Below are 25,830 nucleotides of genomic sequence, written 5' to 3'. Positions count from 1 at the left end.
GCCATTTGGGACCTTGTTGGTCCCCAGGACATAATGTCATGTGTGGGCCCTTCCATCTTGATTGACACCTGTGGCCCCTCCCCTCCAGGCGATCTGGGCGTGTGCAGCACTGTAGGATCCACTCCCGCCAGGAGTCTGGCTCCACCCGCTACTACCTGACTGACAACTTGGTGTTTGACAGCCTGTATAGACTCATCTGCCACTACAGAGACACTCCCCTACGCTGCAACGAGTTTGAGATGAGGCTGGGCAGCCCTGTACCACAGCCCAATGCACACGAGAGCAGAGAGTAAGAGGGGAGGGGGTTGGGGGTGGGGGTGGGGGTGTGAGAGAGAAAGAGAGAAAGAAAGAGTGTTAATGTGTTATTATAAACTGGGTGGTTCGAGCCCTGAATGCTGATTGGCTGACAGCCGTGGTGTATCAGACCGTATAACACAGGTATGACAAAACATTTATTTTTACTGCTCTAATTACATTGGTAACCAGTTTATAATAGCAATAAGAACCTCGGGGGGTTGTGGTATATTGCCAATATACCACAGCTAAGGGCTGTGTCCAGGCACTCCGCGTTGCGTCGTGATGCAGTGGGAAAAAAGTATTTGATCCCCTGCTGATTTTGTACATTTGCCCACTGACAAAGACATCAGTATAGATCAGTCTATAATTTTAATGGTAGGTTTATTTGAACAGTGAGAGACAGAATAACAACAACAAAATCCAGAAAAACGCATGTCAAAAATTTTATAAATTGATTTGCATTTTAATGAGGGAAATAAGTATTTGACCCCTCTGCATAACATTACTTAGTACTTGGTGGCAAAACCCTTGTTGGCAATCACAGAGGTCAGACGTTTCTTGTAGTTGGCCACCAGGTTTGCACACATCTCAGGAGGGATTTTGTCCCACTCCTCTTTGCAGATCTTCTCCAAGTCATTAAGGTTTCGAGCCTGATGTTTGGCAACTCAAACCTTCAGCTCCCTCCACTCCAGGACCTTAATATGCTTCTTCTTGAGCCACTCCTTTGTTGCCTTGGCCATGTGTTTTGGGTCATTGTCATGCTGGAATACCCATCCACAACCCATTATCAATGCCCTGGCTGAGGGAAGGAGGTTCTCACCCAAGATTTGACGGTACATGGCCCCGTCCATCGTCCCTTTGATGCGGTGAAGTTGTCCTGTCCCCTTAGCAGAAAAACACCCCCAAAGCATAATGTTTCCACCTCCATGTTTGACGGTGGGGATGGTGTTCTTGGGGTCATAGGCAGCATTCCTCCTCCTCCAAACACGGCGAGTTGAGTTGATGCCAAAGAGCTCCATTTTGGTCTCATCTGGCCACAACACTTTCACCCAGTTCTCCTCTGAATCATTCAGATATTCATTGACAAACTTCAGACGGGCCTGTATATGTGCTTTCTTGAGCAGGGGGACCTTGCGGGCGCTGCAGGATTTCAGTCCTTCACGGCGTAGTGTGTTACCAATTGTTTTCTTGGTGACTATGGTCCCAGCTGCCTTGAGATCATTGACAAGATCCTCCCGTGTAGTTCTGGGCTGATTCCTCACCGTTCTCATGATCATTGCAACTCCACGAGGTGAGATCTTGCATGGAGTCCCAGGCCGAGGGAGATTGACAGTTCTTTTGTGTTTCTTCCATTTGCGAATAATCGCACCAACTGTTGTCACCTTCTCACCAAGCTGCTTGGCGATGGTCTTGTAGCCCATTCCAGCCTTGTGTAGGTCTACAATCTTGTCCCTGACATCCTTGGAGAGCTCTTTGGTCTTGGCCATGGTGGAGAGTTTGGAATCTGATTGATTGCTTCTGTGGACAGGTGTCTTTTTATAAAGGTAACAAGCTGAGATTAGGAGCACTCCCTTTAAGAGTGTGCTCCTAATCTCAGCTCGTTACCTGTATAAAAGACACCTGGGAGCCAGAAATCTTTCTGATTGAGAGGGGGTCAAATACTTATTTCCCTCATTAAAATGCAAATCAATTTATAACATTTTTGACATGCGTTTTGACATGGGATTTTTTTGTTGTTATTCTGTCTCTCACTGTTCAAATAAACCCACCATTAAAATTATAGACTGATCATTTCTTTGTCAGTGGGCAAACGTACAAAATCAGCAGGGGATCAAATACTTTTTTCCCTCACTGTATGAACAGTCATTAGCCGTGGTATATTGGCCATATACCACACCCCCTCGGGCCTTATTGCTTAAGTAACACACATGTTGTGTTTCCCATGTTCACACACACACACACACACCAGTGGAGGCTGCTGAGGGGAGGACAGCTCAAAGTAATGGCTGGAACGGAGCAAATGGAATGGCATCAAACACATAGAAACCATGTGTTTGATGTATTTGATACCATTCCACCTATTCCACTCCAGTCATTACCACGAGCCCGTCCTCCCCAATTAAGGTGACACCAACCTCCTGTGACACACACATGCCCTCGTACACGCACACACACGTCCTCGTACACACACACGCCCTCGTACACACACACGCCCTCCTACACACACGCCCTCATACACACACACGCCCTCGTACACACACACACACCCTCGTACACACGCCCTCGTACACACACACGCCCTCATACACACACATACAGACACGTGAGTACTCTGTGTATGCTGTGTTTAGGTGGTTCCACTCCAGTCTGTCTCGTGTCCAGGCTGAACACATGTTGATGAGGGTACCCAGAGACGGAGCCTACCTGCTCCGCAAACGCAGCGACATCAACTCCTATGCTATCTCCTTCAGGTAACACACACACATGCATACACACACACACACACACACATACACGCATACAAACATACACAGAAAAACAAACACTGTTAAATTATATTCTAATAAAATAAAAAATGTGTTTTTCACATGCTTCGTAGACAACAGGTGTAGACTAACAGTGAAATGCTGACTTATGGGTCCTTTTCCAACAATGCAGAGTTAAAGAGAAGATAAAATAGAAAATAGACACAGTGAATAACGAATAAAAATAAAGAGTAAAAATAACGTGGCTATATACAGGGAGTAGAAAATAACATGGTTATATACAGGGAGTAGAAAATAACATGGTTATATACAGGGAGTAGAAAATAACATGGCTATATACAGGGAGTAGAAAATAACATGGTTATATACATGGAGTAGAAAATAACATGGTTATATACAGGGAGTAGAAAATAACATGACAATATACAGGGAGTAGAAAATAACATGATTATAAACAGGGAGTAGAAAATAACATGGCTATATACAGTGAGTAGAAAATAACATGACAATATACAGGGAGTAGAAAATAACATGGCTATATACAGGGAGTAGAAAATAACATGGTTATATACAGGGAGTAGAAAATAACATGACAATATACAGGGAGTAGAAAATAACATGGTTATATACAGGGAGTAGAAAATAACATGGTTATATACAGGGAGTAGAAAATAACATGACAATATACAGGGAGTAGAAAATAACATGGTTATATACAGGGAGTAGAAAATAACATGACAATATACAGGGAGTAGAAAATAACATGGTTATATACAGGGAGTAGAAAATAACATGACAATATACAGGGAGTAGAAAATAACATGGCTATATACAGGGAGTAGAAAATAACATGGTTATATACAGGGAGTAGAAAATAACATGGTTATATACAGGGAGTAGAAAATAACATGGTTATATACAGGGAGTAGAAAATAACATGGTTATATACAGGGAGTAGAAAATAACATGGTTATATACAGGGAGTAGAAAATAACATGGCTATATACAGGGAGTAGAAAATAACATGACTATATACAGGGAGTAGAAAATAACATGACTATATACAGGGAGTAGAAAATAACATGGCTATATACAGGGAGTAGAAAATAACATGGTTATATACAGGGAGTAGAAAATAACATGGTTATATACAGGGAGTAGAAAATAACATGGCTATACACAGGGAGTAGAAAATAACATGGTTATATACAGGGAGTAGAAAATAACATGGCTATATACAGGGAGTAGAAAATAACATGGTTATATACAGGGAGTAGAAAATAACATGGTTATATACAGGGAGTAGAAAATAACATGGCTATATACAGGGAGTAGAAAATAACATGGCTATAAACAGAGAGTAGAAAATAACATGGCTATATACAGGGAGTACCAGTACCAAGTCGATGTGCAGGGGTAGGAGGTAATTGAGGTAGATATGTACTGTACATACAGTGCATTCAGAAAGTATTCAGACCGGTTCACTTTTTCCACATTTTGTTACGTTACAGCCTTATTCTAAAATGAATTAAATAAAACAAATTCCTCATCAATCTACACACAATACCCCATAATGACAAAGCGAAAACAGTTTTTTTGAAATGTTTGCAAATATATTTAAAAAACAAACAGAAATACCTTATTTACATAAGTATTCAGACCCTTTGCTATGAGACTCGAAATTGAGCTCAGGTGCATCCTGTTTCCATTGATCACACTTGAGATGTTTCTACAACTTGATTGGAGTCCACCTGTGGTAAATTCAATTGATTGGACATGATTTGGAAGGGCACACACCTGTCTATATAAGGTCCCACAGTTGACAGTGCATGTCAGAGCAAAAACCAAGCCATGAGGTCGAAGGAATTGTCCATAGAGCTCTGAGACAGGATTATGTCGAGGCACAGATCTGGGGAAGGGTACCAAAAAATGTCTGTAGCATTGACGGTCCCCAAGAACAGCCATACAACCTGACAGAGCTTGAGAGAATCTGCAGAGAAGAATGGGAGAAACTCCCTAAATACAGGTGTGCCAAGCTTGTAGCGTCATACTCAAGAAGACTCGAGGCTGTAATCGCTGTCAAAGGTGCTTCAACAAAGTACTGAGTAAAGGGTCTGAATACTTATGTAAATATGATATTTCAGTTTTTTATTTCTAATGAATTTGCAAGAAAATCTAAAAACCTGTTTTTGCTTTGTCATTATGGGGTATTGTGTGTAGATTGATGAGAAAAAACCCACAATTTAATCCATTGTAGAATAAGGCTATAACGTAACGAAATGTAGAAAAAGTCAAGCGGTCTGAATACTTTCCGAATGCACTGTATAGGTAGTTTATAGCAGCAGTGTATGTGGTAAGTGTGTGTGTGGCGTCACTATGCATGTGTGTGCATGTTATGTGTGGGCGTATGTATTGTATGTGTATGTGTGTGTTGGGGTGTCAGTGTAAGTATGTGTGAGTGTGTGGGTAGAGTCTAGTGTGTGTGCATAGAGTCAGTGCAAGAGAGTTAGTGCATAAAAGGGTCAATGCAGGTAGTCAGGATAGCCATTTGATTAGCCATTTAGCAGTCTTCTTTAGCAATCTTATGGCTTGGGGGTAGAAGCTGTTCAGGGTCCTTTTGGTTCCAGACTGGTACCGCTTGCCGTGCGGTAGCAGAGAGAAAAGTTTGTGGCTTGGGTGGCTGGAGTCTTTGACCATTTATTGGGCCTTCCTCTGACACCGCCTGGTATAGAGGTCCTGGATGGCTGGGAGCTCAGCCCAAGTGATGTACTGGGCCGTACGCACTACCCTCTGTATCTCTATTTGCACATAATCTCTTGCACATCTAGCATTCCAGTGTTAATACTATTGTAATTATTCTGCACTATAGCCTATTTATTGCCTTACCTCCATAACTTGCTACATTTGCACACACTGTATATATATTTTCTGTTGTATTTCTGACTTTATGTTTTTTTACCCCATATGTAACTCTGTGTTGTTTTTATTGCACTACTTTGCTTTATCTTGGCCAGGTCGCAGTTGTAAATGAGAACCTGTTCTCAACTGGCTTACCTGGTTAAATAAAGGTGAAATAAAAAAATAAAAAATAAAAAAAAGTAGCGCCTTGCGGTCAGATGCCAAGCAGTTGCCATACCAAGCGGTGACGCGGCCAGTCAAGATGCTCTCGTGGTGCAGCTGTATAACTTTTTGAGGATCTGAGGGCCCATTCCAAATCTTTTATTTTGCACTACACTACAAATCTCTGACCTTCCACCCCTATCTCTCTCTCTCTCCCCCTCTCTCTCTGTCAACTCCCCTCTCCCCTCCGTCTCTACTCTCTCTCCTCTCTCTCTCTCGCCCCCCTCTCTCCCCCTCTTCCCTCCCCCTCTCTCTCCCTTTCCCTGTCCACTCCCCCCTCTCTCTCTCTCCCCTCCCTCCCTTCCCCCTGTCTCTCTCCATAGGGCGGAGGGTAAGATCAAACACTGTCGTATCCAGCAGGAGGGACGAATGTTCATGTTGGGTAGCTCAGCAGAGTTTGAGAGTCTGGTTGACCTGGTCAGCTACTATGAGAAACACCCCCTGTACCGCAAGATGAGGCTGCGCTACCCCATCAACGAAGACACACTGGACCGCATGGGCACCACGGTAACACACACACACAGCACTTCAAAACACTGTCCAGAGCCCTTGAATGTGTGCATTTTCAGATTTGATTTATTATATAATTACGTATCCCTATATCTCTCTCTATTCAGGAGCTAGACTATGGAGCGTTGTATGAAGTCAGGACCCCACATTTCTACGTCGAGGCCAACAAGATGCCCACGGCTCGGGTAAGTGAAATATTATATTCTGTGTGTGTGTGTGTGTGTGTGTGTGTGTGGGTGTGTGTGTGTGTGTGTGTGTGTGTGTGTGTGTGTGTGTGTGTGTGTGTGTGAGAGAGAGAGAGAGAGAGAGAGAGTAAAAGTGACATTTGTAGGTTTGGGCATGCCTGTGTTTGGTGTGTGCCAATGACATACTTTATGATATGGGCAGTAGCGGAAAAGTTGTGGTCATTGATGTTGAAGTTGTGGTCATTAATGTTGAAGTTGTGGTCATTAATGTTGAAGTTATGATCATTAATGTTCAAGTTGTGGTCATTCATGTTTGACTTGTGATCTTTAGCAGTTGGTTGTGTTGTGGTACGGTATGCTTAAATATTTTATTTAAAATATAAAGAGCTGTTCCGAACGGACCCGAAGACAACTAGACCCGTTCTGTATAGACCTGGTCGGATCCAGATCCAGTCCGATCCGATCTGAGTGATGCAAGCAGCAGAAAAGTCATTTTTTAAGCTACTTTATTGTAATGACCCAGCTGGGTCATAAAGTAAAAGAGAGACGGGCACCAGGTGTACAGGCAGAACACAGGTTTATTCCTGAATGGGCTATTGTTCAGGCCACAGCCCACGCCGCTAAACCTCGAACATACACAAATATAACATGTCAAGTCAAGGGTCCCAAAACAGAAGAGAGAGAGATGAGACCGTAACCCCTATTTAAGCATTCCAAAACCCCGCGGGATTACCCATCATACCCCCCCCAACCTTTCCATCTGTCCTGGCATATTTAACCCCTGCTAGCACCCATGAGAACGATAACACACCCACGAACACAGAACACAATACCGGGTCGTTACATTATTAACCAGAGCTGATAAAGCGCGATAGGAGGGAGAGAGGTGCCGTGAGCGAGTGACATGGGGAGCAGGGAGGGAGAGACGAAAGATGAGAGACAGCAACCAACCAACAAGCCGACTCACACTATAGTAGACTAATAGCTGCCATAGCTAGGTTATTTATCATCCAATATGATTACATAGTATCTGTCTTGACTGCATCAAACCGGGAAAAGCTAGTTAAGATAGCTAACGTTAGCTAGCTAGGCCAATTGAGGCTGCAGTGCATGCGCTTTCTCATCCTAACATTAACTCCATTCAGAATATTAAGTAGCAGGCTACCTGTTGGCTCTTGGTTGTTCCATCTTCCATTGATTAGACATCTCCTAACTTTTGCCACACAGAGGCTCTATGACTGTAGCCTACTGCTGCTTTGATGACTTCTGATTGGCCATCAACAACAATAAGCTACACGCGCCACTCTCGTGAAAAGCAAGAGCAGCAGCATAAATTATAAAATGTCTCTCTGTCTACTGCAGCAGTCGCGTTCGGATCTGTACGGGTCCTTCAGGAAAAGTCCGTTAAAATGACACATATACGAGACCCGTGACAATTATATCAGATCCGACCCAGACCCGTGACATTATTTAGAAGTATGGATCAGGATGCGCTCGGGTCCCAGATCGGGTCTCGGGTATTCGGGTACAGGTGGTTCCATGAAGATATCTAGTGTACGGTCAAGTCACTGTATGATTTAGTGTTTGTGTTGGGGTCTTGTGTTGCAGTGTACGGTCAAGGCCCTGTATGACTACAGAGCCCAGAGGGAAGACGAGCTGTGTTTCCCCAAACAGGCCCTCATCCTAAGTGTGGACAAGCAGGAAGGAGGCTGGTGAGTGGAACAGGGTTTTCATATCTCCATGGCACTTAATTGATTAGTCAATGTCATTGATTAACTAAAGAGTGCACACTCCTGGTCACCCCGGTTACGTTTCTGCATGGATGAAAACCACTGTGGGTTGATGAATGGAGTTGATAATATAGCATTTCTCTGAGTAGTTTTTAAATCGTGGATTTCCCTCCTCCGGCCCCTAGGTGGCGAGGTGATTACGGAGGGAAGAAGCAGCTGTGGTTTCCTGCCAACTACGTAGAAGAAGTCCCCAACTCACCCGCCCGCGAGACAGGAGATGAGGCAGTACGTTATAGTATAGGCATACATAGGCCATACATACACTCATTCATGCATTCATGATAGACACAAACACACACTGTACTATACACAAACACACATGCCTTCTACAGCAGCTAGAGGGGAATGAAGCTCACTTCATGTCCTGACTTCCTGCTTCCTGTGTCTTTGACTTCCTGCTTCCAGTCTACAGAGAACAGTCCACTAGGAACATTCCTCAAGGGCTTCATTGATGTGCCCACCTGCCACGTAGGTGAGTCTGTGTGTAACTGATGTGCCAACCTGCCACGTAGGTGCGGCCCAGTGAGTGGTAGTGGTCTGTATGTTTAACCCCCTATTATTCTATCTGTGTAGTTTTACAGAAATAAGAGTGTGTGTATGTGTAACTCTCTCTCTCTATCTATCTATCTATCTATCTATCTCTCTCTCTCTCTCTCTCTCTCTCTCTCTCTCTCTCTCTCTCTCTCTCTCTCTCTCTCTCTCTCTCTCTCTCTCTCTCTCTCTCTCTCTCTCTCTCTCTCTCTCTCTCTCTCTCTCTCTCTCTCTCTCCATATCTCTCTGTAGTGGTTCAGAAGGATGGGAAGAGTTCCAGGCCATATGTGTTCACCATCCACTCCCAGCAGATGTCAATTCACCCTGGCCAGGCGCTGGACATTGCTTCAGACACCCTGGAGGACCTGACCGGTTGGGTGGGGAAGATCAGAGAGGCCACACAGAACGCAGACGCACGGGTTAGTACTGCATCGCACACACAAGTACAAATTACAGTTTTTCTCAATTGCTAAAACACTAAACCCTATTGTCTGAACCAAATGCTCAGTTGCCTGAACCCACTGATTGAATCAATCACTCTTTTGGCAAAACCATAAGCACTTTTCACCTGTTTAGACATAACTTGCCAACACATTTTCATTGTGATGCACCCGTGCTGCATAATGGTGAGCACAGGTGACAAAAGTCAAACACAATTAGAGCACAGGTGTCACCACTTGAACACAACAACTCAAAATTGATCACACTTGTGGCTAATGATGTGAGGGAACATATACAGTAAGCCAGTTCAGAGAGCACTGGTTTGTGAGGCCCTACAATGGATAGAAATCTGAGAGGAAGAGTTCGGTGTGAGAGGAGGTCGAGGTGGTCGAGGTGGTCAGCGAAGACAAAGAACAGTAATATCTGATGAAATCAGAGCTACTGTGATTGACCATGTTCTTGTCCATGGTATGAGCATGAGGGAGGCTGGACAAAGGGTACAACCAAACATCAGTAGATTCACTGTGTCCACCATAATCCGAAGATTTAGAGAAGAGAACAGGTAATTACCTTTTTTGACATTATAGTACAGTATGTAAATGTTGACAGCAATTACTGTATGACATACTATATACTGTACCACAGTATACTGTAAGTAAATATATGTTTCAGTACATCACTGTACCAATGTACTGTAGTATTGTAATGGAGGGTTGGTCTAACTGTTTGTAGGCCTAGTATTCCATGTATATTTTTTGTAACTCCATGTTCTCTTTTTGTAGAATTGAAAGACTGCCACATGGGGGTGGGAGTACAGGTATGTTCTCCCCACACCAAGAGACCTAATTGTTGATATGGTCCGTGAGAACAATGCCATTAAACTGAGCGAAATTCAGCAGAAGATCATTGAGGACCATTTAAATTTTGAGGGTATCAACAGTGTCAGCCTCTCTACTGTTGATTGTGTCCTCAAGCGCAACAGACTGCGCATGAAACAGCTATACAGAGTGCCCTTTGATCGCAACTCAGACAGCGTCAAAGAGCAAAGATTCCAGTATGTACAGGTTGGCATATATCCAGACACATTCAATGTTGATTACTCTAAGTAGTGATTTACTGTAGTGGCCTAAATCACTTTTTCCGTATCACTTACAAAACTATATCTATTTCTACAGAGGGTTTTTCAACTGGATGCAATGGAAAGACCCCATCAATACATCTACATGGATGAAGCTGGGTTTAATCTCACCAAAAGGAGAAGGAGAGGCCGTAATGTGATTGGCCATCGGGCCATTGTTGGTGTTCCTGGGCAGCGTGGTGGCAATGTCACATTATGTGCTGCCATCAGCAATCATGGGGTTGTCCACCATCATGCCAACCTGGGGCCCTACAACACTCACCAGCTCCTCATTTTCCTCAATCACATTTGAGATGCTTTGTTAGGGCAGCAGGATGAGCATCCCATCTATGTTGTTGTTTGGGACAATGTGAGTTTTCACAGAGCCCTCCAGGTTAGAGAGTGGTACAATATGAACCAAGGTTTTATCAATCTTTGCCTTCCACCGTACTCCCCTTTCCTAAACCCCATTGAGGAATTCTTCTCCTCATGGCGGTGGAAGGTATATGAACGCCAACCTTACACCAGGGTAAATCTCCTGCAAGCCATGGGACTTGCCTGTGGTGACATAGGTGTGGAGGCATGCCAAGCCTGGATACGGCATGCCAGGGTTTTTTTCCCCGTTGCCTGGCCAGACAAAATGTGGCCTGTGATGTGGATGAAGTCCTGTGGCCTGACCCAGTACGGAGACATGATGCTGTGGCTGAGTAATGCACTTATTTGTATATTTTTGTACTTTATTTTTACATGGGCTTACTGTACACAAGTGGCAAACGCATAAGATTTCTGTTTGTTTTTACAAATGCTACATGTAAATGCACAAGATTTCTGTTTTGTCTTTTTGTACAAGTGCTAAATGCACAGTTTTTTTTTGTTTTGCAACATGCATTTAGCCTACAGTGAACAATAAACATTTATTTCTCCAGCTTCAAATCAAATCAAATCAAATCAAATCAAATCAAATCAAATCAAATTTTATTGGTCACATGTGCCGAATACAACAAGTGCAGACATTACAGTGAAATGCTTACTTACAGCCCTTAACCAACAGTGCGTTTATTTTAAACAAAAAAAGTAAGAATAAAACAACAACAAAAAAAAGTGTTGAGAAAAACAAAGAGCAGAAGTAAAATAAAGTGACAGTAGGGAGGCATATATACAGGGGGGGTAACGGTGCAGAGTCAATGTGCGGGGGCACCGGCTAGTTGAGGTAGTTGAGGTAATATGTACATGTGGGTAGAGTTAAAGTGACTATGCATAAATACTTAACAGAGTAGCAGCAGCGTAAAAAGGATGGGGTGGGGGGGCAGTGCAAATAGTCCGGGTAGCCATGATTAGCTGTTCAGGAGTCTTATGGCTTGTGGGTAGAAGCTGTTGAGAAGTCTTTTGGACCTAGACTTGGCACTCCGGTACCGCTTGCCGTGCGGTAGCAGAGAGAACAGTCTATGACTAGGGTGGCTGGAGTCTTTGACAATTTTGAGGGCCTTCCTCTGACACCGCCTGGTATAGAGGTCTTGGATGGCAGGGAGCTTTGCCCCAGTGATGTACTGGGCCGTACGCACTACCCTCTGTAGTGCCTTGCGGTCAGAGGCCAAGCAGTTGCCATACCAGGCGGTGATGCAACCAGTCAGGATGCTCTCGATGGTGCAGCTGTAGAATTTTTTGAGGATCTGAGGACCCATGCCAAATCTTTTTAGTCTCCTGAGGGGGAATAGGCTTTGTCGTGCCCTCTTCACGACTGTCTTGGTGTGCTTGGACCATGATAGTTCGTTGGTGATGTGGACACCAAGGAACTTGAAGCTCTCAACCTGTTCCACTACAGCCCCGTCGATGAGAATGGGGGGCGTGCTCAGTCCTCTTTTTTTCCTGTAGTCCACAATCATCTCCTTTGTCTTGGTCACGTTGAGGGAGAGGTTGTTGTCCTGGCACCACACGGCCAGATCTCTGACCTCCTCCCTATAGGCTGTCTCATCGTTGTCGGTGATCAGGCCTACCACTGTTGTGTCGTCGGCAAACTTAATGATGGTGTTGGAGTCGTGCCTGGCCATGCAGTCATGGGTGAACAGAGAGTACAGGAGGGGACTGAGCACGCACCCCTGAGGGGCCCCCGTGTTGAGGATCAGTGTGGCAGATGTGTTGTTACCTACCCTTACCACCTGGGGGCGGCCCGTCAGGAAGTCCAGGATCCAGTTGCAGAGGGAGGTGTTTAGTCCCAGGATCCTTAGCTTAGTGATGAGCTTAGAGGGCACTATGGTGTTGAATGCTGAGCTGTAGTCAATGAATAGCATTCTCACGTAGGTGTTCCTCTTGTCCAGGTGGGAAAGGGCAGTGTGGAGTGCGATAGAGATTGCATCATCTGTGGATCTGTTGGGGCGGTATGCAAATTGGAGTGGGTCTAGGGTTTCTGGGATTATACTGTTGATGTGAGCCATGACCAGTCTTTCAAAGCACTTCATGGCTACAGACGTCAGTGCCACGGGTCGGTAGTCATTTAGGCAGGTTATCTTAGAGTTCTTGGGCACGGGGACTATGGTGGTCTGCTTGAAACATGTTGGTATTACAGACTCGGTCAGGGACATGTTGAAAATGTCAGTGAAGACACTTGCCAGTTGGTCAGCACATGCTCGGAGTACACGCCCTGGTAATCCGTCTGGCCCAGCGGCCTTGTGAATGTTGACTTGCTTAAAAGTCTTACTCACATCGGCTACGGAGAGCGTGATCACATAGTCGTCCGGAACAGCTGGTGCTCTCATGCATGCTTCAGTGTTGCTTGCCTCGAAGCGAGCATAGAAGTGGTTTAGCTCGTCTGGTAGGCTTGTGTCACTGGGCAGCTCGCGGCTGTGCTTCCCTTTGTAGTCTGTAATAGTTTTCAAGCCCTGCCACATCCGACGAGCGTCAGAGCCAGTGTAGTATGATTCAATCTTAGACCTGTATTGACTCTTTGCCTGTTTGATGGTTCGTCGGAGGTCATAGCGGGATTTCTTATAAGCTTCCGGGTTAGAGTCCCGTTCCTTGAAAGCGGCAGCTCTACCCCTTTAGCTCAGTGCGGATGTTGCCTGTAATCCATGGCTTCTGGTTGGGGTATGTACGTACGGTCACTGTGGGGACGACATCATCGATGCACTTATTGATGAAGCCAGTGACTGATGTGGTGTACTCCTCAATGCTGTCTGAAGAATCCCGGAACATGTTCCAGTCTGTGCTAGCAAAACAGTCCTGTAGCTTGGCATCTGCGTCATCTGACCACTTTTTTATTAACCGAATCACTGGTGCTTCCTGCTTCAGTTTTTGCTTATAAGCAGGAATCAGGAGGATAGAGTTATGGTCAGATTTGCCAAATGGAGGGCGAGGGAGAGCTTTGTATGCGTCTCTGTGTGTGGAGTAAAGGTGGTCTAGAGTTTTTTTCCCTCTGGTTGCACATTTGACATGCTGGTAGAAATTAGGTAGAACGGATTTAAGTTTCCCTGCATTAAAGTCCCCGGCCACTAGGAGCGCTGCATCTGGATGAGCGTTTTCCTGTTGATTAATGGCCTTGTACAACTCATTCAGTGCAATCTTAATGCCAGCATTGGTTTGTGGTGGTAAATAGACAGCTATGAAAAATATAGCTGAAAACTCTCTTGGTAAATAGTGTGGTCTACAGCTTATCATAAGATACTCTACCTCAGGCGAGCAAAACCTCGAGACTTCCTTAGTATTTGATTTTGTACACCAGCTGTTGTTTACAAATATACAGAGACCGCCACCCTTTGTCTTACCGGAGCCAGCCGTTCTGTCCTGCCGATGTAGCGTGTAGCCTGCTAGCTGAATGGTATCATTGTTGTCGTTCAGCCACGACTCCGTGAAACATAAGATATTACAGTTTTTAATGTCCCGTTGGTAGGATAACCGTAATCTTAAATCGTCAATTTTATTCTCAAAAGATTGAACGTTGGCTAATAGTATTGATGGGAGAGGCAGTTTACTCGCTCGCCGTCGGATCCTTACAAGGCACCCCGACCTACGTCCACGATATCTCCGTCTCTTCCTCAGGCGAATGACGGGGATCTGGGCCTTGCCGGGTGTCTGTAGAATATCCTTCGCGTCCGACTCGTTGAAGAAAAAGTCTTCGTCCAATGCGAGGTGAGTAATCGCTGTCCTGATATCCAGAAGCTCTTTTTGGTTATAAGAGACGATGGCATAAACATTATGTACAAAATAAATTACAAATAACGCGGAAAAACACACATAATAGTACAATTGGTTAGAGGGCTGTAAAACGGCAGCCATCTTCTCCGGCGCCGTGAGTTCAAGTTCATGTCCTGAGCGTTGTGTTTTCTATTTTTCTACGTAGTGTTTAGTGACTGTTCAGTAGTGTTTTTTATTTTGATTGACTCGGGGCACGATTTGACAACATAGTTCAGTTTTGAGCACAGATTGAACTGTTTTGAGGTGAAAGTTTGGTTTTGCAAGAAGAGTCTGAGGTTTTGTGAATGTAGCTTGAAAATTGGGTTTTTTGTTCACATTTAAGAGAAAAGGAGAGCAGCTTTCAAGAAATGTGTCTTAGCAATCGAGAAAAACTGTAACGCACACACACGCATGTACGCAGGAGAATGCACACACACACACACACACACACACACATATATACAGTTGAAGTCGGAAGTTTACATACACCTTAGCCAAATACATTTAAACTCAGTTTTTCACAATTCGTGACATTTAAATTCCCTGTCTTAGGTCAGTTAGGATCACCACTTTATTTTAAGAATGTGAAATGTCCGAATAATAGTAGGGAGAATGATTTCTTTCAGCTTTTATTTATTTCATCACATTCCCAGTTGATCAGAAGTTTACATACACTCAATTAGTATTTGGTAGCATTGCCTTTAAATTGTTTAACTTGGGTCAAACATTTTGGGTAGCCTTCCACAAGCTTCCCACAATAAAGTTGGGTGAATTTTGGCCCATTCCTCCTGACAGAGCTGGTGTAACTGAGTCAGGTTTGTAGGCCTCCTTGCTCGCACACACTTTTTTGAGGTCAGGGCTTTGTGATGGCTACTCCAATACCTTGACTTTGTTGTCCTTAAGCCATTTTGCCACAACTTTGGAAGTATGCTTGGGGTCATTGTCCATTTGGAAGACCCATTTGCGACCAAGCTTTAACTTCCTGACTGATGTCTTGAGATGTTGCTTCAATATATCTACATACTTTTCCTTCCTCATGATTCCATCTATTTTGTGAAGTGCACCAGTCCCTCCTTCAGCAAAGCACCCCCACAGCATGATGCTGCCACCCCCGTGCTTCATGGTTGGGATGGTGTTCTTTGGCTTGCAAGCATCCCCCTTTTTCCTCCAAACATAACGATGGTCATTATGGCCAAACAGTTATATTTTTGTTTCATCAGACCAGAGGACATTTCCATGTGCAGTTGCAAACCGGAGTCTGGTTTTTTTATGGTGGTTTTGGAGCAGTGGCTTCTTCCTTGCTGAGCGGTCTTTCAGGTTATGTCGATATAGGACTCGTTTTACTGTGGATATAGGTACTTTTCTACCTGTTTCCTCCAGCATCTTCACAAGGTCCTTTGCTGTTGTTCTGGGATTGAGTTGCACTTTTCGCACCAAAGTACGTTCATCTCTAGGAGACAGAACGCGTCTCCTTCCTGAGCGGTATGACAGCTGCGTGGTCCCATGGTGTTTATACTTGCGTACTATTGTTTGTACAGATGAACGTGGTACCTTCAGGCGTTTGGAAATTGCTCCCAAGGATGAACCAGACTTGTGGAGGTCTAGAATTTATTTTCTGAGGACTTGGCTGATTTCTTTTGATTTTCCCATGATGTCAAGCAAAGAGGCAGTGAGTTTGAAGGTAGGCCTTGAAATACATCCACAAGTACACCTCCAAATTATGTCAATTAGCCTATCAGAAGCTTCTAAAGCCATGACATCATTTTCTGGAATTTTCCAAGCTGTTTAAAGGCACAGTCAACTTAGTGTATGTAAACTTCTGACCCACTGGAATTGTGATACAGTGAATTATAAGTGAAATAATCTGTCTGTAAACAATTGTTGGAAAAATTACTTGTGTCATGCATAAAGTAGATGTCCTAACCGACTTGCCAAAACGATAGTTTGTTAAAAAGAAATTTGTGGAGTGCTTGAAAAATGAGTTTTAATGACTCCAACCTAAGTGTATGTAAACTTCCGACTTCAACTGTATCCAGTACCATTCAAAAGTTTGGGGTCACTTAGAAATGTCCTTGTTTTCTAAAGAAAAGCAATTTTTTTGTCCATTAAAATAACATCAAATTGATCAGAAATACAGTGTAGACATTGTTAATGTTGTAAATGGCTATTGTAGCTGGAAACGGCTGATTTTTTATGGAATATCTACATAGGCGTACAACAGAGACCCATTATCAGCAGCCATCAGTCCTGTGTTCCAATGGCACGTTGTGTTTCCTAATCCAAGTTTATCATTTTAAAAGGCTAATTGATCATTAGAAAACCCTTTTGCAATTATGTTACCACAGCTGAAAACTGTTGTGCTGATTAAACAAGCAATACAACTGGCCTTCTTGAGACTAGTTGAGTATCTGGAGCATCAGCAATTGTGGGTTCGATTACAGGCTCAAAATGGCCAGAAACAAATAACTTTCTTCTGAAACTCGTCAGTCTATTCTTGTTCTGAGAAATGAAGGCTATTCCATGCGAGAAATTGTCAAGAAACTGAAGATCTCGTACAATGCTGTGTACTACTCCCTTCACAGAACAGCGCAAACTGGCTCTAACCAGAATAGAAAGAGGAGTGGGAGGCCCCGGTGCACAACTGAGCAAGAGGACAAATACATTAGTGTCTAGTTTGAGAAACAGACGCCTCACCGGTCCTCAACTGGCAGCTTCATGAAATAGTACCCACAAAACACCAGTCTCAACGTCAACAGTGAAGAGGCGACTCCGGGATGCTGACCTTCTAGGCAGAGTTGCAAAGAAAAGGCCATATCTCAGACTGGCCAATAAAAAGAAAAGATTAAGATGGGCAAAAGAACACAGACACTGGACAGAGGAAGATTGGAAAAAAAGTGTTATGGACAGACGAATCGAAGTTTGAGGTGTTCGGATCACAAAGAAGAACATTTGTGAGACGCAGACCAAATGAAAAGATGCTGGAGGAGTGCTTGATGCCATCTGTCAAGCATGGTGGAGGCAATGTGATGGTCTGGGGGTGCTTTGGTGGTGGTAAAGTGGGACATTTGTACAGGGTAAAAGGGATATTGAAGAAGGAAGGCTATCACTCCATTTTGCACCACCATGCCATACCCTGTGGACGGCGCTTGATTGGAGACAATTTCCTCCTACAACATAACAATGACCCAAAGCACAGCTCCATACTATGCAAGAACTATTTAGTGAAGAAGCAGTCAGTTGGTATTCTGTCTATAATGGAGTGGCCAGCACAGTCACCGGATCTCAACCCTATTGAGCTGTTGTGGGAGCAGCTTGACCGTATGGTACGTAAGAAGTGCCCATCAAGCTAATCCAACTTGTGGGAGGTGCTTCAGGAAGCATGGGGTGAAATCTCTTCAGATTACCTCAACAAATTGAGATTCTTCAAATAGCCACCCTTTGCCTTGATGACAGCTTTGCACACTCTTGGCATTCTCTCAACCAGCTTCATGAGGTAGTCACCTGGAATGCATTTCAATTAACAGGTGTGCCTTGTTAAAAGTTAATTTGTGGAATTTATTTCCTTCTTAATGCGTTTGAGCCAATCAGTTGTGTTGTGACAAGGTAGGGGGGGTATACAGAAGATAGCCCTATTTGGTAAAAGACCAAGTCCATATTATGGCAAGAACAGCTCAAATTAGCAAGGAGAAACGACAGTCCATCATTACTTTAAGACATGAAGGTCAGTCAATACGGAACATTTCAATAACTTTTAAAGTTTATTCAAGTGCAGTCGCAAAAACCATCAAGCGCTATGATGAAATTGGCTCTCATGAGGACCGCCTCAGGAATGGAAGACCCAGAGTTACCTCTGCTGCAGAGGATAAGTTCATTAGAGTTACCAGCCTCAGATATTGAAGCCCAAATAAATGCTTCACAGAGTTCAAGTAACAGACACATCTCAACAACTGTTCAGAGGAGACTGTGTGAATCAGGCCTTCATGGTCGAATTGCTGCAAAGAAACCACTACTAAAGGACACCAATAATAAGAAGAGACTTGCTTGGGCCAAGAAACACAAGCAGTGGACATTAGACCAGTGGAAATGTGTCCTTTGGTCTGGAGTCTAAATTTGAGATTTTTGGTTCCAACGCCGTGTCTTTGTGAGATGCGGTGTGGGTGAACGGATGATCTCTGCATGTGTATTTCCCACCGTAAAGCATGGAGGAGGAGGTGTTATGGTGTGGGGGTGCTTTGCTGGTGACACTGTCTGTGATTTGTTTAGAATTCAAGGTACACTTAACCAGCATGGCTACCACAGCATTCTGCAGCGATACGCCATCCCATCTGGTTTGGGCGTAGTGGGACTATCATTTGTTTTTCAACAGGACAATGACCCAACACACCTCCAGGCAGTGTAAGGGCTATTTTACCAAGAAGGAGAGTGATGGAGTGCTGCATCAGATGACCTGGCCTCCACAATCCCCCAACCTCAACCCAATTGAAATGGTTTGGGATGAGTCGGACCGCAGAGTGAAGGAAAAGCAGCCAACAAGTGCTCAGCATATGTGGGAACTCCTTCAAGACTGTTGGAAAAGCATTCCAGGTGAAGCTGGTTGAGAGAATGCCAAGAGTGTGCAAAGCTGTCATCAAAGCAAAGGGTGGCTATTTGAAGAATCTCAAATATAAAATAGGTTTCGATTTGTTTAACACTTTTTTGGTTACTACATGATAACCCGCCACTCGGGATAACACGCCCCCTCCCTGTACTTCTCACAGAAACCACTTAATGTCAAAATTATTTTGAGGTAGGGTGACGTTTTACCCCAAGTTACCGGTGTTGTATTTAGCCCCACTCTCCCATATGCACTCATGGTAAATTGCAGAGAGGTAATGTGCTTAACCATGAAGCTGCTAAAAACTCAGGGTTTAAAATGGTGCACTCTATTTAACAAAGGCCATTAAAACTGCTGTTTTCCCTGTGATTGCAAGAATTGTTTTGCATTGACTGCTTGTCAGAATGCAGTTGTCCCTCCCTATGGCACTCGAAACTTGAATGCGCCTCGAGAGGAATGTTTCTCTTGCGTAGAACACACAACAACTAGCCGACTAGGTAAATAGATCAACTATTCTAGTATGGGGTTGTCAGATTTTTCTATTCATTACTCGTTTTCTTTGCAGAGGAAAAGTAAATGTGGACTGTTTTTAAAAATATATATATATTTCATATTTTTTGGGCATGGTGGCAATGATTTTTAAATGAGTGCAGCGGAAACACTGATATACTGTACACATACAGGCATGCACACACACAAACACTCACACACCACATGGACGCACACACTTACACTCACACAAACAGGTTAGTAATGCATTACACACAGACACACACACATACAGGTTCGCACCCCACCACACACATCATCCATACCTTTTCCTGAGCATCAGTAGCTACTTTATATCTCATTCATTGCAGCTTGGAGAAGAACTGTAGTACTCTACTGTAGTTTGTGTGAAATGTACGGTCAGATATCCCCTGCTACAGTGCAGGTACACTATAAATAGGAAAGAAGCTCTGATGTGTTGGTGTTGATGCTGCTGGTGTGGTCTGGTCTCCATGGTAACAGATGCAGGAAGAGAAGCAGATGGAGAGGAGGAAGAAGATCGCTCTGGAGCTCTCTGAGTTGGTGGTCTACTGTAGACCTGTCCCCTTCAACGAAGAGAGTAAGAACTCACACACTCCTCTACCTACCTATCCTCTTTCTACCTCTCTAAATGGACCGTGTGTGTGTGTGTGTGTGTGTGTGACCATGTTATGTCTCCCTTCCAGAGATCGGGACAGAGCGGACATGTTTCCGGGATATGTCATCATTCCCTGAGACCAAGGCAGAGAAGTTTGCCACGCGTGCAAGAGGGAAACGCTTCCTGCAGTATAACCGCCGCCAGCTCTCCCGGGTAATATAATATAATATTATTATATTATAATAATGTAATAATATATATTATAATATACAGGTAACTGCCAAAATAATGGAAACAATTGCGGAAATGAGGGATACAAAGTATATTGAAAGCAGGTGCTTCCACAGGTGTGGTTCCTGAGTTAATTAAGCAATTAACATCCCATCATGCTTAGGGTCATGTATAAAAATGCTGGGCAGGCCATTATTTTGGTTATCATGGCTATGCCCCAATAGGATGACAATGCCCCCACCTACAGGGCACGAGTCGTCACTAAATGGTTTGATGAACATGAAAACGATGTAAACCATTTGCCATGGCCTTCTCGGTCAACGGATCTCAACCCAATTGAACACTTATGGGAGATTCTGGAGCGGCGCCTGAGATAGCGTTTTCTACCACCATCACCAAAACACCAAATTATTGAATTTCTCGTGGAATAATGGGTTCGCATCCCTCCAATAGAGTTCCAGACATTTGTAGAATCAATGCCAAGGTGCAAGTTGTTCTGGCTCGTGGTGGCCTAACACCCTATTAAGACACTTCATGTTGGTGTTTCCTTTATTTTGGCAGTTACCTGTATATAAGCCATTTAGCAGACGGTTTTATCCAAAACGACATAAAGACGTGTGCATACATTTTCATATGGCTAGCCCCAGCGGGAGTCGAACCCACAACCCTGTTGTTGCAAGTGCCATGCACAAACAACTGAGCCACACAGGGCCATAATAATATATGAAGGAATGTATGTTCTGCTCCAGGTCTACCCCCGAGGACAGAGACTAGACTCCTCTAACTACGACCCTTTACCCATGTGGCTCTGTGGATCCCAGCTGGTCGCTCTCAACTTCCAGACACCTGGTGAGGGAGATTTTGTGTCGGTGTGTGTGTGTGTGTATGTGTGTGCTTGTGTTTCTGACTCTCACTCTTTTCCAAGCCCATGCAGGAGCTCTGTGTTTGTGGTGTGCATAAGTATTTATTATTTGTATGTGTATGTATGTGTGTGTGTGTGTGTGTGTGTGTGTGTGTGTGTGTGTGTGTGTGTGTGTGTGTGTGTAGACAAGCCCATGCAGTTGAACCAGGCTCTGTTCATGCTGGGTGGGGGGAGTGGCTTCGTGCCCCAGCCTGACATCATGAGGGATGACACCTTTGACCCCTTCGACAAGGACACCCTCCGCCTGGAGCCAATCACCATCCAGCTACAGGTAGGTTGGAGCCAATCACCATCCGAATACAGGTCAGACAACCAATCAGGAGACATTCCATTCTTCCCTGTCTTTTAATTTACCTGCTTTATTTATTTACGCTCTTGTGAGCACTACTAGAACATCAAGAACAAACACAAACACAAACACACACACACACACACACACACACACACACACACAAACAAACAAACAAACAAACAAACAAACAAACACACACACACAGACATAGTCTCACTCTCTCTCACACTCTCTCTCTCTCACTCCCTTTCTCTCTGTCTGTCTGTCTGTGTCAGGTACTGGGAGCTCGTCACCTCCCTAAGAATGGCCGCAGTATAGTGTGTCCCTTTGTAGAGGTTGAGGTGTGTGGGGCCGACTACGACTGCAGCAAGAGCAAGACCGACGTTGTGGGTGAGACATTGCACACCAATCACACAGCACCCTGCTCTGACGGCATGAAACCTGACTCTGGCCGTGTCCCAAATGGCACCCTATTCCGTATATAGTGCACTACTTTTGACGAAGGCCCTGGCTTTAAAGGGAATTGGGCGCCATTTGGGACATTGCCTCTGTCTCTGGTTGTAATGGGCTGACCAGGTGACATCGGGTTTATTCCAAATGTTTAAATGTAGGGCTCCTGCTTACTGAACATCAAAATAAAACATTGATTTATCCCCCCCCCCTCCAGCTGACAATGGGTTGAACCCAGTGTGGGTTCAGAGGCAGTTTGTGTTTGACGTCCATAACCCGTCCTTCTCCTTTCTGCGCTTCTTGGTCTATGAGGAGGACATGTTCTCTGACCCCAACTTCCTGGCTCAGGCCATCTACCCTGTCCGCTCACTAAGAACAGGTTGGTGTGTGCGTGTGTGTGTGTTTTCGGGAAGTGTGTGTAGATATATCATAGTAGATCAAAATATATCATACTACTATAGTAGATTAACTGTCTCGCTCTCTCTCTCTGTGTGTGTGTGTGTGTGTTTGTGTGTGTGTGTGTGTGTTGACTTGTCAGGCTACAGGAGTGTTCCACTGAAGAACAGTTACAGTGAAGAGTTGGAGCTGGCTTCTCTGCTGGTTCACATTGAGATTGTCAACGCCAAGGTGGTGCCCTAACACATTCAACGTGCATATATTATTATATTATCATACTGTTTGTGTCCCAAAAGGAACCCTACTTCCTATGTAGTGCACTACTTTTGACCAGGTCCCATGGGGCTCTGGTCAAAAGTAGTGCATTATATAGGGCAGGAGTATTGAACTCTTACCCGACGAGGTCCGGAGCCTGCTGGTTTTCTCTTCTACCTGATAATGAATGGCACCCATCTGATGTCCCAGGTCTAAATCAGTCCCTGATTAGAGGAGAACAATTAAAAAAGGAGTGTAACTGGCTTTGAGGTCCAGAGTTGAGTTTGAGGGATATAGGGGGTAGGGTGCCATTTGGAACAACATCCGTGCCTTAGTGTTCTAACAGTTCTAACAGCATCACCCCACCACTCTGTGTTCTGATTGGGTGATTAACAGGAGGAAGATGATGAGAACCTGTACTCGTCCATCCAAAGGCTGAGAGACCGCACCAGTGAGCTGTCCAATCAGGTGTCAGTTCTGGAGAGAGCGGGGTCAGGAGGTGACCACAGCTACCAGCAGAGTCTGGAGGAGCTGAGAGCAGCACAAGATCAGCTCAGTGAGCTAGTGGAGACACGCAACCACAGGTAATAACACACACACACACACACACGCACACACACACACACACACACACACACACACACACACACACACAGACCCTCTCTCTGTAACTCCTCCGTCTCTGCCTCCCCTCTCCAGGCTGATTGAGAAGAAGAAGAGGGAGAAGCTGAGGCAGCAGGTGGGGGCTAAGCGCAACTAAAATGCCCATCTGACCAGTCTTGAGTTAGTTATAAAAATCTTTGGACTGGGCAGTACAGGACCACCAACCAACCAGTTCCCCTCCATTGCTGCACATGATGATCTTACACCCATGGAAAGACTATTCAATCTACCAATAACTGGATTAACCGTGCTATAAGCTACACAAAGATGCACAGTGTGGTGGATAAAAAGAGACAAAAAGCAACACTCAAATCATGTCATCTCATGGAACAAAAACATTTAGAAGTCTAACCTTGAATGAGAAAACAGTTAAGGACTTTTTGTAAAAAAAAAAAAAAAGGGTTATAAAATAATTCAGTGTTGTTCTGAACAGTGATGTCAGATAAAGCAACTGGACTGAACTGAGAATAGCGGTGCTCTGATCTATAAGGGAAATACACAGAGGTTGTCTCCCAAATGGCACCCTATTCCCTATATAGTGCACTACTTTTGACCAGTGCCCATAGGGGTGTGGTCAAAAGTAGTGCACTACTGTATATAGGGAATAAAGTGCCATTTGGGCCATGCCCAGAGTAGGAGCACAGGAAGCATAAAGGGAATAACAAGAATCTGTTTGTTGTGCCTTGATATGAGATACAAATGGTGCATCCCAATTGGCACCCTATTCACCATAGGGCTCTGGTCAAAAGCAGTGCACCAAATAGGGAATAGGGATTGCCATTTGGGATGCGCCCATAGCCTCTTCTAAGAGAGTAAGGTAGTGTGTCAGAGAGTCAACCGTTAGTATAGGTCTAACCCTGACTCAAAATCTCTCCATGCTAGAACTGGTCTCACAACTGAAAACTGGAATAATATTATTTTATTGGCCACAGAGGAGCTATGGGAGCGAGAATCTACTATTTTGGCCATGGCACAAAAAGGCTAAAGAGAGAAAATGGGAACCACTACTCATGGACTGGCTTTTAAAGGGCTTTTAAATGGGAACAGGACCAAGTCTATTCATCAAAGACTAAAGTCTACTTCTCCTCTCCTGGGGCAGCAGACTGACTAACAGCAGGGACTGGAGTCTAATGCCCTCTAGTGGTGGGGATTTGGTATTGTTTCCAAAAATAGACCCCTCTTCTTTTACCTGGGAGAGCACAAACAGGACTTTTATTACTGTGTTCAATAGAGACTTACTAACACTGCATATCATATTGTCATGTATTACTTAAAGGGCTTTTCAGTATACTATAATACACTATAATATACTATAATATAATATACTACCTTTTAAGGAGCAAGAGGAGAAGCAGAGCAGGGGAGAGAGAGAGGGGGAGAGAGAGAGAGAGAGTACCAGAAAGATAAGTGATCTCTCACCACAGGACTCTGTCTGTCTTGGACCTATATGTGTGCTTCAGGTATGTGTTTACCTGGCTATGCTGATTGGATCAGAGAAACATGGGGTGCGTCCCAAATGGCACCCTATTCTCTATATAGTGCACACCTTTTGACCATAGCCTAATCAAAAGTAGTGCTAGGGAATAGGGTGCCATTTGGGATGCAACCATGGCAAACAAGGGCTATCTATAACTGCGAGGAACTACTAATAAACCTCTTTTACCTTACTGCAACTTGTCACATTTACAGATCCTACCCACCAAGTTGTTCTTAAAGGAAAAATCCACTCAAAAACTATACTGAAAAAAAAATAAAAGCAACATGCAACAATTTCAAAGATTTTACTGAGTTACAGTTCATATAAGGAAATCCGTCAATTGAAATAAATGAATTAGGCCCTAATCTATGGATTTCACATGACTGGGCAGGGGTGCAGCCATGGGTGAGCCCGGGAGATCGAAGGCCCACCCACTGGGGAGCCAAGCCCAGCCAATCAGAATGAGTTTTTCCCCACAAAAGGGCTTTATTACAGACAGAAATACTTGTTTGTGTGTGTTGGGGTGTCAGTGTAAGTATTTGTGAGTCAGTGGAGGCTGCTGAAGGGAGGACTGCTCATAATAATAGCTGGAACGGCGCAAATGGAATGGCATCAAACATTCCACTAATTCCGCTCCAGCCGTTACCACGAGCCCGTCCTCCCCAATTAAGGTGCCACCAACCTATGGTGTGAGTATGTGGGTAGAGTCCAGTGTGTGTGCATAGAGTCAGTGCAGGAGAGTTAGTTGAAAAAAAGTATATGTGTGTGTTGGGGTGTGTA

General features: G+C 44.3%; 1 protein-coding gene across 2 annotated transcripts in view; it reads left to right on the top strand.

The window, feature by feature from the left end:
* LOC121533863 (1-phosphatidylinositol 4,5-bisphosphate phosphodiesterase gamma-1) overlaps window positions 1–25,356 on the top strand; it is a 52,854-nt gene extending 27,498 nt beyond the window's left edge. For both annotated transcript variants that reach the window (XM_041840171.2, XM_041840173.2), the window contains 17 exons: window positions 89–289; window positions 2,649–2,768; window positions 6,227–6,410; window positions 6,521–6,598; window positions 8,207–8,310; window positions 8,514–8,613; window positions 8,794–8,860; window positions 9,172–9,338; window positions 20,250–20,346; window positions 20,453–20,577; window positions 21,345–21,444; window positions 21,643–21,788; window positions 22,085–22,199; window positions 22,477–22,638; window positions 22,798–22,886; window positions 23,307–23,494; window positions 23,610–25,356. In XM_041840171.2, the coding sequence (XP_041696105.1) occupies window positions 89–289; window positions 2,649–2,768; window positions 6,227–6,410; window positions 6,521–6,598; window positions 8,207–8,310; window positions 8,514–8,613; window positions 8,794–8,860; window positions 9,172–9,338; window positions 20,250–20,346; window positions 20,453–20,577; window positions 21,345–21,444; window positions 21,643–21,788; window positions 22,085–22,199; window positions 22,477–22,638; window positions 22,798–22,886; window positions 23,307–23,494; window positions 23,610–23,670 (2,104 nt within the window). In that variant the 3' untranslated portion in view covers window positions 23,671–25,356. The remainder of the gene's footprint in view (window positions 1–88; window positions 290–2,648; window positions 2,769–6,226; window positions 6,411–6,520; window positions 6,599–8,206; window positions 8,311–8,513; window positions 8,614–8,793; window positions 8,861–9,171; window positions 9,339–20,249; window positions 20,347–20,452; window positions 20,578–21,344; window positions 21,445–21,642; window positions 21,789–22,084; window positions 22,200–22,476; window positions 22,639–22,797; window positions 22,887–23,306; window positions 23,495–23,609) is intronic.
* The last annotated feature ends 474 nt before the right edge of the window (window positions 25,357–25,830 follow it).

Source organism: Coregonus clupeaformis, chromosome 20, assembly GCF_020615455.1.
Source record: "Coregonus clupeaformis isolate EN_2021a chromosome 20, ASM2061545v1, whole genome shotgun sequence".
NCBI classification, from domain to species: Eukaryota; Metazoa; Chordata; class Actinopteri; order Salmoniformes; family Salmonidae; genus Coregonus; species Coregonus clupeaformis.
The sequence above is the reverse complement of the archived record's forward strand: the minus strand, read 5'-3'. Positions and strand labels throughout refer to the sequence as shown.